General features: G+C 38.5%; 1 protein-coding gene across 1 annotated transcript in view; it reads left to right on the top strand.

The window, feature by feature from the left end:
• Positions 1–12,999, top strand: part of FNIP2 (folliculin interacting protein 2) — a 33,569-nt gene that overhangs the window by 9,273 nt on the left and 11,297 nt on the right. The window contains exons 3-13 of the mRNA XM_074147285.1: positions 912–1,043; positions 2,047–2,147; positions 2,230–2,301; positions 2,904–3,004; positions 3,147–3,236; positions 4,361–4,432; positions 5,036–5,165; positions 8,508–8,709; positions 9,235–9,323; positions 10,165–10,311; positions 10,437–10,606. Of these exons, the coding sequence (XP_074003386.1) occupies positions 912–1,043; positions 2,047–2,147; positions 2,230–2,301; positions 2,904–3,004; positions 3,147–3,236; positions 4,361–4,432; positions 5,036–5,165; positions 8,508–8,709; positions 9,235–9,323; positions 10,165–10,311; positions 10,437–10,606 (1,306 nt within the window). The remainder of the gene's footprint in view (positions 1–911; positions 1,044–2,046; positions 2,148–2,229; positions 2,302–2,903; positions 3,005–3,146; positions 3,237–4,360; positions 4,433–5,035; positions 5,166–8,507; positions 8,710–9,234; positions 9,324–10,164; positions 10,312–10,436; positions 10,607–12,999) is intronic.

Raw genomic sequence — 12,999 nt, forward strand, 5'->3', positions numbered from 1 at the left:
TACTGCTGCAAGGTTACAGTTTTGCTCCCTTCATATAAACCATTTCAAGTGCATGTGAGAAGTATGTTCAAAATAATGTGACCCTTTTAACTGACATTTAATGGACATTCAAACTGGAGGGCGAAGCAGAAAAGAAAACAAGAAACTCATTACCTTTTGTCCAAGAAAACTGTATTAAGCAAATCCCAATGAATTAAATGCGGCTTGTCTTGTGAAATGTTTGAATAGTATTAATATAACTGGTATCTTTCTGAGAATTCCTTTATGCCTTTATGATCAGTTCTAAGTTGTTGTTAAAACAGTGACTTGAGAGTAAACTTTGAATTAAATAGTCATCTAAATTTAAGCATTCATTTGCTTGCTTTTTTTTTTTTTACACAACTCCTTCACAGGTTTAACAAATAGATTTTATAACCTGGTAATTCTACCAAATGATGCATTACTCGCCGCTTGTTTTTGCTGGTTGTTCTTCTGTTTAAAAAATCCGTAATCAGTTGGGGAGCAAAAAGTTATATGCAATTTGAGTGATTAATTGTGCAAATGATTACAGAAATTGGTTTGTAAGTAATCCATAAGCTGAGATTTCGTTTACATAAATTTTGGCAAGTGTTACAGGGAGCAATTAATAACAATTGGGAGTGATCTGCCAGTGGAACTTTGACTACTCTGACTATGTGTGATATTATGAAAACTTGTCTGACAATATAAATATGAGAGTAGTTCTGCACTTTCTCTGATGCTGGCCTTTTCAAAAATCTTTTAAAACTAATACATGTTTCTTGAACCAAATAAGAGTATCTTTTATTTCTGTTGCTTACTGGTAGTTTAAGAAAAGTCTTGCTGTGGTATACTTAGAGATGGGAATTCTCATGCTTGCTTTGTTTTCATCATATTGCTCTATTTTTACACAGAAAATGGCAGAGGATGCTTCTGTAAAGACTTCTGCCAAGAGCTGCCAAGCAAGCAATGGGAACAACAATATTTCTTCCCATAGTCCCTCAAGAAGCTGTGTGCAAAACAAAGAACAGATACCGAAGTATCAGGTAATATTCATTACTTTTCTTGCTTGTATTTATCCTTTTTTACTGAAGAAGTTTGTATATAAAAGCCTTAACTTATGTGCATTTAATGACTAGTTATACTTCCAGCCTATTACAAGTTAAGATTAACCTTGAGAGATCCACCCTATCTTTAAAGTGTTGTAGAGTAAGAACATGTGGGTACATCTTAACCTTTTGGTGTCTCTTGACCTTGCCTTTCAAAAAGTTACAAAAGGTATTCAATAGCATTATTATTCCTGAAGGTCATAAAAAGCCCTATAGCGTTCTCTGTTCTTGTTTTGAAAGACATCTGCCTATGCTTCGGGTCAGTTCTGAAGAAGTTGTTGAACATGGTATATTAAATGTCCCTTTAGTCTGTCTTACTGTGACATGACATTTTTAAGAGAACTATTTTTTTTAGGTACTCTGGCTGTTTCTCAGTAAAAACATAAACATTTCATCTAGAAAAATGTAATTTGAAGCATATGTAGGTTGAAGTAGGATAAAAAAAGATATTTAACTAGAAGGTAAGCAAATTCCTTCAGAACTAACAAACTTCTCTCCATATTTGCTAATGATGATCAGTCCAAAACAAAATACTAATCCGGTCTGATTATACTTAGGAACATAGTCTTCACAATTTATTTTCCAATCAAAATGTTTCCAAGAAGCTTTCTATGTAAGGGCAGGGAAGGAGAATTTACCTATTTGAATAAGGAAGACAGTTTAGTAATAAGGAAGACAGTTTAGTGCTTGGGGATCCAGACCACAGAATCTAAGTCCTGTGAACGCCCACAGATTTCGTAAAACACACTGCTATATGGGAATGTTGCTGGACACAGCAGCTGGACACTTCAGAAATGCAGTAAATCTTTTCTTCCTCTTTCTTGCCTTTGAAGGTCCCCCTGGAACAAAGGTAACAATGCCCATCTAGTGAGCAAATTAAATTGAAATTGTATGCCAAGTTATTATTGACTTTGCTCTTCCCATATTCTTGTCTGTGTAGTACACCAGACCAGCCTCTGATGTCAACATGCTTGGAGAAATGATGTTTGGCTCAGTGGCAATGAGTTACAAAGGCTCCACCTTGAAAATTCACTATATACGGTGAGTGTCCTTTTCTGTGATGCAGTCTCCTGTCAGGCACTTGGAATTGATGACTCACTGAAATGACTGTTTATCCTTTCAGCTCTCCCCCACAGCTGATGATAAGTAAAGTCTTCTCAGCCAGGGTAGGAAGCTTCAGTGGAAGCAACAATAAGTAAGAATATTTTTTTTTTCTTCTCTGTTCAGTGCAGTTGTTTTTCCTTCTTTCTCCTTTTGTAGTCTTTCTGTCACTGCTTCTAAATTTGACTTAACCAAAGTGGAAAAGTCTTGTAGGAAATCAGAAATGGCAGCTGTGGAGAAGGATTCTCTTGATAGATCCCAGCCAGGCCACCCAAGTTTAAAAAATAAAATCTCTCAGGGTTTCTGCTTCTTAATTTGTCTAGGACATGCAATCAATTTCAGAGACTAGGTGCTTTGGACCATCAAAGCCTCTGTCTCTTCCTGCTGCCAGAAGGGTGAAGAAGGGGTATGTGTTAAGAAAGCTTTGTATTGCTGTACCCCACTTCTGTTTCCTTCAACAGTGACAGAAGAGATACTGGTTTTCATCTGTTCCCTTTTCCCTTGTTCCAGAAATGGGCAAATGTGAATAAGCTGAATCCCAAATGTGACATTCAGAAAACTTACTTGTCTTTGAGTTTGATTGTAAAGTTAATCTTCAGCCTTCTTTTTTCCATAAAATGAGCCTAATTCTCAAGCTGGTATTAATGCCTGTTAATCATGTTCTTAAAGAACACTGGCTTTTCCCCCTTTTTTTAGCTTGCAAGATAGCTTTGAATACATCAACCAAGATCCCAGCCTGGGAAAGCTGAGCTCAAATCAGAATGGTTTGGGAACCTGTCGCAGTGGAAGTAATTTAGGTAAATATTTCCAGGTTCTATGTCTTTCTGACAATGAGGCCATCTGTTTGTTCAGTTTGGTTTTTTTCTGTGCATCACCTTTTTCCTTTATTTTTTTTACTTTTTTGCATTGTATTTTCTCTACATTGCTTTTGTTTCCTAGGTGTGTTACAGCTGTGTAGCAGCAAACTGCTGCATGGTGTGTCTGAAGGAGGTCCCCTCCGGCTCATCCGCAGTGCTTCTTTCTTTGCAGGTTTGTGTGGAATGCCAGCCACAGTGTGACCCATCCATATGCACACACAAATCCAGCTCCTTCTGAATCCTTGCAGGACATGCATAATTACTCTCTAGAAACAGAAAGGGCTAAAATAGTGACAGCAGATGTATCTGACATACTTAAAAATCTTTCTTCCAAAAAAATAGTTAATTGCTTTTTTCATATATCTCTTCCAATTCCTGTGTTTAATTTTAAAGGTGTTTTTATGCAGTGTTTAATAATAAATGAGCCCTTATGTTTCTTAGGGAACTTATGTTTCCTGGCTTATAGCTGGTTTGTTGCTGGTGTGCAGGTGTCTTGCTGGTGCACAGCTTTTTCTTCCCTTACCTCTTGCTACTTTTTTTTAATTTGATGGCAGACATTCAAAATTATTTCTTGAGCTAAGTCTGGGAGGCTTTAAGGTTTTTTTTATTTAACAATATCAATTTCTTTAGTTTTCAAAACTTTAAACTATGTAAAGTCTCCTTTTACAGGCATACTGATGACCCATGCAGGTGGGTAGATCTTAAGCCTAATTAGTTCTGTTAATTGCAAAAATGTGAACTGGAATACCAATGCAGTTTCTTCACAGCCTTTGCAAATCTTGCATGCTCTACAATTTGAGTAACTGCACTACTAACACTTCAATGTAATACAACATAGGCTGAATGTGTCTTACTGTGAGGTTTTGTGGATAGTAAATCTCTGCTTGGGGAGTGAATCAGAAGCTTAATGGACCTTGTATTTGACTATTTCATTATGATGTTTACCTGTGTAGAATGACAATCTTGTGCACACGAAAAAAGTCAAGATGGGGGTACCAATAGCCCTCATTTTCAAAGTATATCTGATTTTTTTATAATGTAGACTGTTCATTCTTAAGTTTCTTAAAGATATTTTTGGATTGGGGCAAGTAACCAACTTCATCTAGTAACATGATACTCAGTATGGGAATACTCTTTGCTGCCACCTCTGCTCACACCATACCGCTTATTTGTAGTAACAGTACAGGATGTAACTTTGCTGTTTTATGACCTTTAAACTTAAACATTTTTTAAATGCTGACAAATAGTATGATGAGTTATGTAATATTTTCTATTGATCTGATCTGTTTGTTTTAGCACACAGCACGCCTGTGGATATGCCTAGCAGAGGACAAAATGAGGACAGAGACAGTGGCATTGCTCGGTCAGGTATCTGCTGTCTGTCTTGTTTGCCTACTTTTATAATTACAATTCTTTGCAGATTTTCACCTGAAATATAGGCACCTTATAGCCCATAAATCCAATGTTTTTTTGGATCTAAGCGGTTTTCTTTCTGCGTTTGCCCCAAGCCTTGACGCAAGAATATTTGTAATGATATTCTCTGTTTACAGACATCATTTTCTGGGTTCTTAACCAATTTATAATTTGGAGGAAGAACTGGCTAGAGCCTTTCCTAAAGCAGGGGAAAAGATGTTTTTGCACTGAATAGGAAAAGGAGATGAGGAGACCAGGAGATCTGTCTATCGTAAAGGCAGGGCAACACCTCTTAGGACAGAATGCCTTTAATGAGAATAAGATGACTTTTAGTATGTTCTAGTAGGGAAGATTTCTGACTTTACAAGAAAAAATGTCCCTAGGCAGCAAGATTTATTTAAAATAATTGTCTCTCCTGTTGCAAGTTAAGTTATGTGAAAAAGATCAGCAAGCAAGAACAATATTTGTGGGAATTTCTTCCCAGTTAGAGTATGAAGAAATATTCAACCAGCGCTCTTTCTAATTCAGTATATGTGGGGTTTCTTGCTTTCTTAATAGCATCTCTGAGCAGTCTTCTGGTCACTCCTTTTCCATCTCCAAGCTCTTCATCCTCATCTTCTAGCAGCTACCAACGTCGCTGGCTCCGAAGTCAGACAACCAGTTTAGAGAATGGAATTATTCCAAGGTGGTGAGTGCAACACCTCTCTTCTTACAACAGCTGTTTGGCAGTAATTTAAGATAAATAGGGATTAACTCTCTTTTCTTTAAAAGGACAAATCCTGTTATTAAATGCTCTCAATTCAGTCTAGCTTCTGTGCATGTTACGTAAGATTACCAATACGATGAAAGATCGTTTTGGCTGAATGTGAACTGCAAGTCCCAATTTGAAATATACTTATTTTCATTCAATGTATAGGCTGTGTCTGAAGCCGCATTCTGAAAAGCAAAGTAAACTGTGTCTGAAGGAGCGGAGCATCCTGTTGAGATGAAAGGGTTTGTAATGGCACTGCTGCCATAATTACATTATACCATGATGAAGTCTGACTAGTGAGCAGTTACTGAAATTTTGGAGTAATAGCCCATGACGGCTCTCTTGGCTGGTACAGGATGTTCCTGATGTGACTTCTGCCAAAACAGGAAGAATAAAAAGAGCTGTGATCAAAAAGCTTGGCTTCTGTTTTGGAATTTTATTAGCTTTTGTAGCTCAGTGGCATAACAAAGCATGGAATGCAGCAGACTTTTCATAGCTAATAAGCAAATTCTTCCCTTGTCAGTTGCAAAATAACAAATGTTTCTTGATTATCTGCTCACATGTACTCATCCACCTGCACCCAGAGACAGCATGGAATTAGTGGAGAGCTACAAGAAATTCCTACTGTTTGGCCTCTCTCCCTCTTCAGTGTTTTCAGTTAAGAGAAGCTTAAAAGCTGCCAGTTAAAATACGTGGTCAGTAAAAAACAAAAACAAAACCTCATGAACAGACTTCTTTCCCTAGGGTTAACATTTGAAACTTTTTCCTGGATATTCTCACCAAATAATTTTTAATGTGAAGAATTGTACAGTGGTGCTAATGTAGCAGTCATGCTTTCTAAATCATGCTTGCAGTTGAGAATAAGCCAGTAAACATTTTGCTTTCAGTAAACTGAAGTACTTTTTAGTCTAGTTTCCTAAAGAAATAAGGTGGAGAGCAGTACATGCAAAAAAAAAGTTTAAACATCTAGGGTAAGTAAGATAATTTCAGCCCAGTTTAAGACGTCCTCAGTTTCACAAATAGAAATTCCCTTGTTTAGAGGAAAGTAGCCTTTTTGGGTTGCTGCTTCACTGTAGGGAGTAGGCTGTGTTTCTTCCACATTGGAGAATCTATCCTGGGGAAAGATACTGGAAACAAGACATTATTATTTCCGCTATCTAGAACTACTCTTGAATTGGATTTTTTTCTAAGCCAAAAAGCCTCTTTAGATACTTGCTTTGTGATTACTTGCTAGAGAAACAGTAGGCTTCTGGTTGAATACTTCAGTGGCAGCAGAGATTGCACTTCAGTTTGTACAGCCAAGATTTTACAGTCTCTGTGACTGATTTTTTTTTTTTTTAGGCCAATAGCTCAAAGAAAATGAGATGTCTAGCTGGAACTCTATGCAGCCAATTGGCAGGCAAGCTAGATTAGCAGCGTTGAAAAGGCTTCTCTCACAGACCTAAATTCGTCAATTTCTGTTCCTGGGAAGCAGCACAAAAGCTTGTGATGTTTCTTAGATGCTGACTGACCATCCTTTCCCAACTTCCTTGGGAATTTTTGTCTCTGCATGCGAGTTCCTGAAGTTCAAATGAGGTTATGTTTTTGTCTTGAACTCTTGTTTCCCACAAGCTATTTCTTTGCTGGGGTTTTATTGTGTGTTTTTCCTGTATTCCTGGACTCATACCTCTGTGATGAGAAACTTCTGTATATTTAACTTTGTCAGACCAATTAAACTGTAAACCACTTATTTTTAGAATGAACTTAGAATGAATGCTTAGTACTCTGGCTTTCCTCTTGTTAATTGTTTCATAGTGGCCTATAAATGTCACAGGCTCCATTTCAAGATAATTCTAATATGAAAAGCCTTCAAGCTTTTAATTACCATTCACTGATACTGCAGTCTTAACTTAAAAAGCTCCAAAACCAAGCTATTTCCATATGAGCTGCTGCTCTGAATGTCTCCATTTGTGTTCTAATGGCTTTCTTGTCTGTTCTTACCCCTTTCCCCCTATAGTTTCTTAGTGTATTAAAACCCATTATTCAATTAAACTTCCTTCCAAAAGAGATTTTGACAATATTACTTTACTCATTAATGTATATACTTTTTAAAGATGGTTTTTTTTGGTGAAATTAATCAAGAAACTTTAAGCAAGAAAAAAATTTTTTTTTAAATCCAGCAACATCAGTATCTAGCAGTGTAATGCAAGTATTTATGATCAGGGTGAGGGGATTGCTACCCTTTGTATAATCACAGAAAAACTTATCCTGGGCTGAGACTTGTGGATATCATCCAAATCAGTTGCCTGTGCAAAGGACTGGTTTGGAATTTAGATGAGGTTGCTGTGGAACTTGTCTAATTGAGTCTTGAAAATCTCAAATGATGGGGATTCCACAGCCTCTCTGGACAGTGCCCTCTGGTGTACTGACCGTTTTCCCCACATCTGGCATCTGCAAACTTACTGAAGGTGTGTTTTAATTGACAGGCCAGGCTGATAGAGAAGATATTGAGCAGCATTGATTCCAGTATCAACACATGTAATATTGAAAAATGGCATAACTGTTGAAAGAAATGTGGCAGAGCTATCAAGTCAGTAAATGGAACTTGGGGAAATAATAATGGTTGCAAAATAGCCACTGTTTATTTTTTTTTAGCAGAAAACAAAACATTTTAAACTGAAGTATATCCAACTTTGAGCTAGGCACACATGTATTTGTAGGCATTAAGTTTGTGTTTTCACAGTAACTATTAAGTGGTGACATTTTGTCTTCAGTTAAAATATAAAATTTTGGTTTGCATGTTTAAGTGTCTTAAAACTTCCATCTTAAGATGCTGGAACAATATAGGTAGCATGTTTCCCAACTTCCCTTATGAGCAGCAATACGGATTCAAGAGCATCATGGGCATACTGCTGAGCACCTAGGCAGGTGCTTGAGTGCTGGATGCTGTTCACAGATCTGAAATTACCTTTTTTGCTAACAGTTTTGTGTGTTGTGTTTCCGTTCCCTTTTCTTGATCTCCATTAAAAATCCAGAAGAAGGGATTTTGTAATAGCTCTGTTCGAGGAAAGTGTTCATACCCATTTAGGAGCTGGCCTCTTTGGGTGTTGCCTTCCTCCTATCCGAGCAAACATAGGTCTTAACTGAAAATTTTGTTGGATATCCTCTGTTCAGAGACAGGTGACAGCAAGGTCTTAAAAAGAGACGTAAGAATGAATTACCTTCTACTATATAGATATGGATAGAAGAAGAATTACCTCTCAGTACATAGGTAACTGTCCTAATAAATCTGTCTTACAGGTCCACTGAAGAAATGTTTAGCATGGCTGATGAAAGCTGCAGCTCCAATCCTGCAATGGTTCGGAGGAAAAAAATTGCAATCAGCATAATCTTTTCTCTGTCAGAAAAAGAAGAAGCACAGAGAAACTTCCAGGATTTCTTTTTCTCACACTTTCCTCTTTTTGAATCTCACATGAACAAGCTGAAATACGCAATAGAAAAGGTACAGAATACTAGCTTGGCTTAATGTGGAAAAATAAGTGTCAAACAGAATGAAGTAATCTAGAATCTGATAGATGAAGAGTGGGAGAAGGTGCGTGGTTTCAAGCTTCCCTCCCTCCTTACACATGTAGGCCTAAGCCCAGAGTAGAAATTCAGCATGTGCTGAAAAAGAGGTGCAGTTTCTTTTCTAGTCAGAATGAGAATGGAGAGTTTTATGCTATGGTTTTCTTTTCACCATATTTCACTATGAGGTTTTCTTGACTCTTGGGGACTGCGGAAATGGTAGTATTCTACCCTTTGTTTGTTGCTGTCTTCCCCTTACTCTCTCAAAAATGTTCTCTCCACTTCCCATGTCCAGTTTTAGGGATTGGTCTCATAAGGTGGAGGGAGGTTGGCAGCTATTGCAGTCCTGAGTGGCTGTGTAGCACTGGGGCTTGATCTTAATCATTTTGACATGTTAAGCTTAAAAAGATGAAGAATGTGAATCCTTTAAGAAGCTGTTTTGTGTCTTTAACTCTTAATCAAGGCCATGATCTCATGTAGAAAGATAGCAGAATCCAGCCAAAGAGTGCAGGTTTATATCAGCCGTGTCATGGATGCCCTGGGAGAATTCAGGTGAGTTGATGGAATTCTGAATTACTAGGAGAGCTCTTCTCATGCCCATCTAAAGTTATTTGTCACTTCCAGTTATAAGCAACTGAATGCAGGGTCGGTCTTGAAGTTAGTGTGAATGAATTTTGTGTTGGGTATTGGGTAAATGATTTTTAGAAAGCTTTAGCAAAACCAGCTCAGCTGTTTTCAGAACGAGAGTAAAAGTTGTTCTGTTGCACCCACCTGTACCTGGGACTGTCAGTTAAAGTCGTTCAGATCTCATCAAGAGTTGGCTTCTGCTGATGGCCGTGCAGATGAGTAGATTAATTGTTGTATTCAGGCAGATGAGTTGTCTGCTCCTAGCTATAGATGCTGAACAGGGTAACTGACAAGAAAGTTGCTGTCAAAGGCTCTATTTTTGGGACCTAAGAGAGGAAGGAATGGCCAGAGGCCAAGAAAGGCAGCCCAGGAGAGAGAGACAAGGCTTTGGTGGGATGGAGTTTCTGTAATGTTTTCAATGTGGAATTGAATCACTGCAGTGAATAAATGAGTTCTGTCCCCTCTCAAAATGATTTCTGAGTCGATTCTCTAAGTACAAATACACTGGGGAATGCAAGAAAGGGAAGACAAATACGTAATATTTGAAGACACTAAGTTACTGGTATATTGAATTAAACAGACTAATGTTCTGAGACACTGGTAATTAGCGTGTCTGGAAAACTCTTCCAGTTTTAGTCTGCTAGATCTTACAAAAAATTAAAAAAAAGAAAATCGATGAACAATAGAAGAGGAAAGGTGCTACTCGTATTTGAAAGATTGAAATGTGCATGTTAACACTTACTTTCTGGGAATTTTCTTTGAGCAGAGTTACCATCTGGAACCTATATTCTGTTCCAAGGATTGCAGAGCCTGTGTGGCTTAATATGATGTCCAGCACACTGGAAAAGAATCAGCTATGCCAGCGTTTTCTTAAAGAATTTACTTTTCTGATAGAACAGATCAACAAAAATCAGTAAGCTTACCTCGCCTTCTTTTTCTTAAAAATGCTTATGTGCCTCCCAGTGCATGTGAATAAATTAAAGCACTTAACGGGATATACTTTTGCTGATGTTACTTTGGTCATATTCTTTTTCCTAGGTTCTTTGCTGCTTTGTTAACTGCGGTGCTGACATATCATCTGGCTTGGGTCCCAACAGTAATGCCAGTTGACCATCCCCCCATAAAGGCCTTCTCTGAGAAGCGTACATCACAGTCTGTGAACATGTTGGCAAAATCCCATCCGTATAACCCTCTCTGGGCACAGCTTGGTCAGTAGGAAATGGAAAGCTTCAGAATTCTCTGTAACTAGCATCTTTCTGCATCTTTTCCTCTTACCTGAGAGCTACTTGTGATCCAGATTGCATTTGGTGATTTGCCTTGCTGTAAGCTGGTCAGAGCTGCTGACAGATGTCTTGCGCCTGGTTAAACAGAGTATTTGGAGGCCTGTTTGTGTAGCCTCAGTGCTCTGCTCTTTTCCTTGGTCCCTTGTTTGTTGTCATCCTCTGTTACGCTACCTGGTTAAGTAACTTGGTATAGAAGTATTAAGACAGTGCAAATGCTGTGAATGATCTGAGCAGTTTGGGAAGAACTAGAAGGAACAAACTGGATTGAGGGGAGTCCTCTGGGCCTTGGAGGCCCTTTTATAGTTGAAACTGCTCTGGCTACCTCCTTTTATCTCTTTCTCACAGAACTAGGATGGACACCAAGACAACAGAGAAGTCTGGCAACTGGCAGTACCTCCATTCAGTTATATGAGTGGGCTTGGGCCAAGATTTTCTTTCTTTGCCCAGCTCCTCAGACTCTTCTCTGACAAATATTTTATAGCTTATAAGTTATCTTGATACAGGGGATTAAATAATTGCTGTCAAAGGAGTAGGGGAGTGAGAGCTAAGAGGATAATGCTGCCAGTGGTAAATCCTTGAAAATTCCTCCTCTTGGCAGCAACTGTGAGTCTGATGTCAGGTCAGCCTTAACTTTAACTGATATACTATATTGCCATGTAAAATAACATACACACACACTAAAGCAATAATGTGACTTTTACACTGTGCTACTGGTTGTGTTTCTTGCTGATTATCTCAGTTATGTTTGTTATTCTCAGCAATCTTTATGAAAATAAGAAATGCTACTTTGGCCAAGTAGTTGTAGTAGAAATGTTTCCTGTTTTGGGATGTCTTTAAAATGTTATGCAGAGGAGTAATGGATTAAGCTTGGAGAGAGAAAAACAGAAGTTTGATCAGGGTGTTGAGGATGGAGCCAGGCCTGGGTTGTAAAAACAGCTGGACTAGAGGTGTAAGATTGGCAGTAGCTCTTGTGGTCGCTCCCAGGAGCCATCACTGGTGACTAGTCAAGAATCTGTTTCTCTTTTTGCCTCCCCAGGCTGTGTGTTGCTACCAGCATTGGCCTAGCCAAGTTCTTAATGCCTGAACTCAAAATGCTTTCTCATTTTGTTTTGTTCTTATAAAGCCCAAAAGCCATTATCAGGTGGTTGCAGTAGCTGACAAAGAAAGTAAGATGTTGCCCTCTGCTGGTCTCCTTCAGAAGGAGGCGGGGAATAATAAAAAAAAGTCATGGGTCTTAGTGCTTTAAAATAGAAATTACTTTTTATTAAGGAAAGGATTTTGATGTACCTGTCTTTCCACCTTCAGACCTATGTTTTCATTGCATACTATATCAATTACAATTACATACTTATATAACTGTAAGTACCACTGTCAGGAGTACATAAACGTCAGCTTCAATTTAATGGTCTTAACAGTAGGCATTAGTATGTTTTGAAGACCACGATTTTGACTTTGTGTACTGTCTTATTAGTATTGGTTTTATATAAAAGTCAATTGTGCAAATGAACATGAAGCCTGAATCTGATTTCAATAGCAACTGTACTCAACTGAAAAATAAAAAGGTATCTTCACGTTTCCTTTCCAAATTGCTAGTCCTTGTGGCCCACCAGGCTTTGAGGTTAATTCTAGCTGAGTAATCTAAAGCCCTCTTCCCATTACTGAGGAATGAATTTGCTGGCTTGTTAGACTATGGGGTTAGTGGCAAGGGTGTTTTTAACTGGGGGAAGATAAGATGCTGATGCCACCACACAGCAGCCTCTCCAGGGCATCACTGGCATCATGGGAAATGGCAGATCTTGTCAGGGGAGACAGTAAGTGAGAGCAGTGGAATGACTGTCTCATTGGTCCTTGTTTTGCAGTAGTGGAGTCAGGAGCCTTATGCCTGTTATGTTCTGTATGGCAAAGAGGAGGCTGGGTATAAATGTGGTGTTGATGTTTTGGTTTGGTTTTTTTTTCCTATTTTAGTCACCTCATGTGGAAATCAGAGGTCCCTTTGCGCTTGGTAGATTCCTGAAGCTCTGATTATAGCTTTCATTTAGTTTTGCTTCTTGAGGTGTAGTACAAAATCTTGATGGCAAATTTGGTCCAGAAGATTTGAGCAGCCCTGAGCAAGGACTTCGCATCTAAAACAACCTGGTAGATAGCAGGAAGCTGATAAAGCCTCAAGCCAGAGAAGCCCACTTTCAAGGTGAACAGTTACAGTGGCTAAAGAAAATTGAGCTTTTGGTGGTTGTCTCCCATCAGCCACAGTCTGGTTAGGCAAAGACAATGGGTATTCTCTAATGGGTTGTCAAGTGAAGACAACTGGGTTAACTGAA

Source organism: Numenius arquata, chromosome 5 (assembly GCF_964106895.1).
Source record: "Numenius arquata chromosome 5, bNumArq3.hap1.1, whole genome shotgun sequence".
Classification (NCBI taxonomy): Eukaryota; Metazoa; Chordata; class Aves; order Charadriiformes; family Scolopacidae; genus Numenius; species Numenius arquata.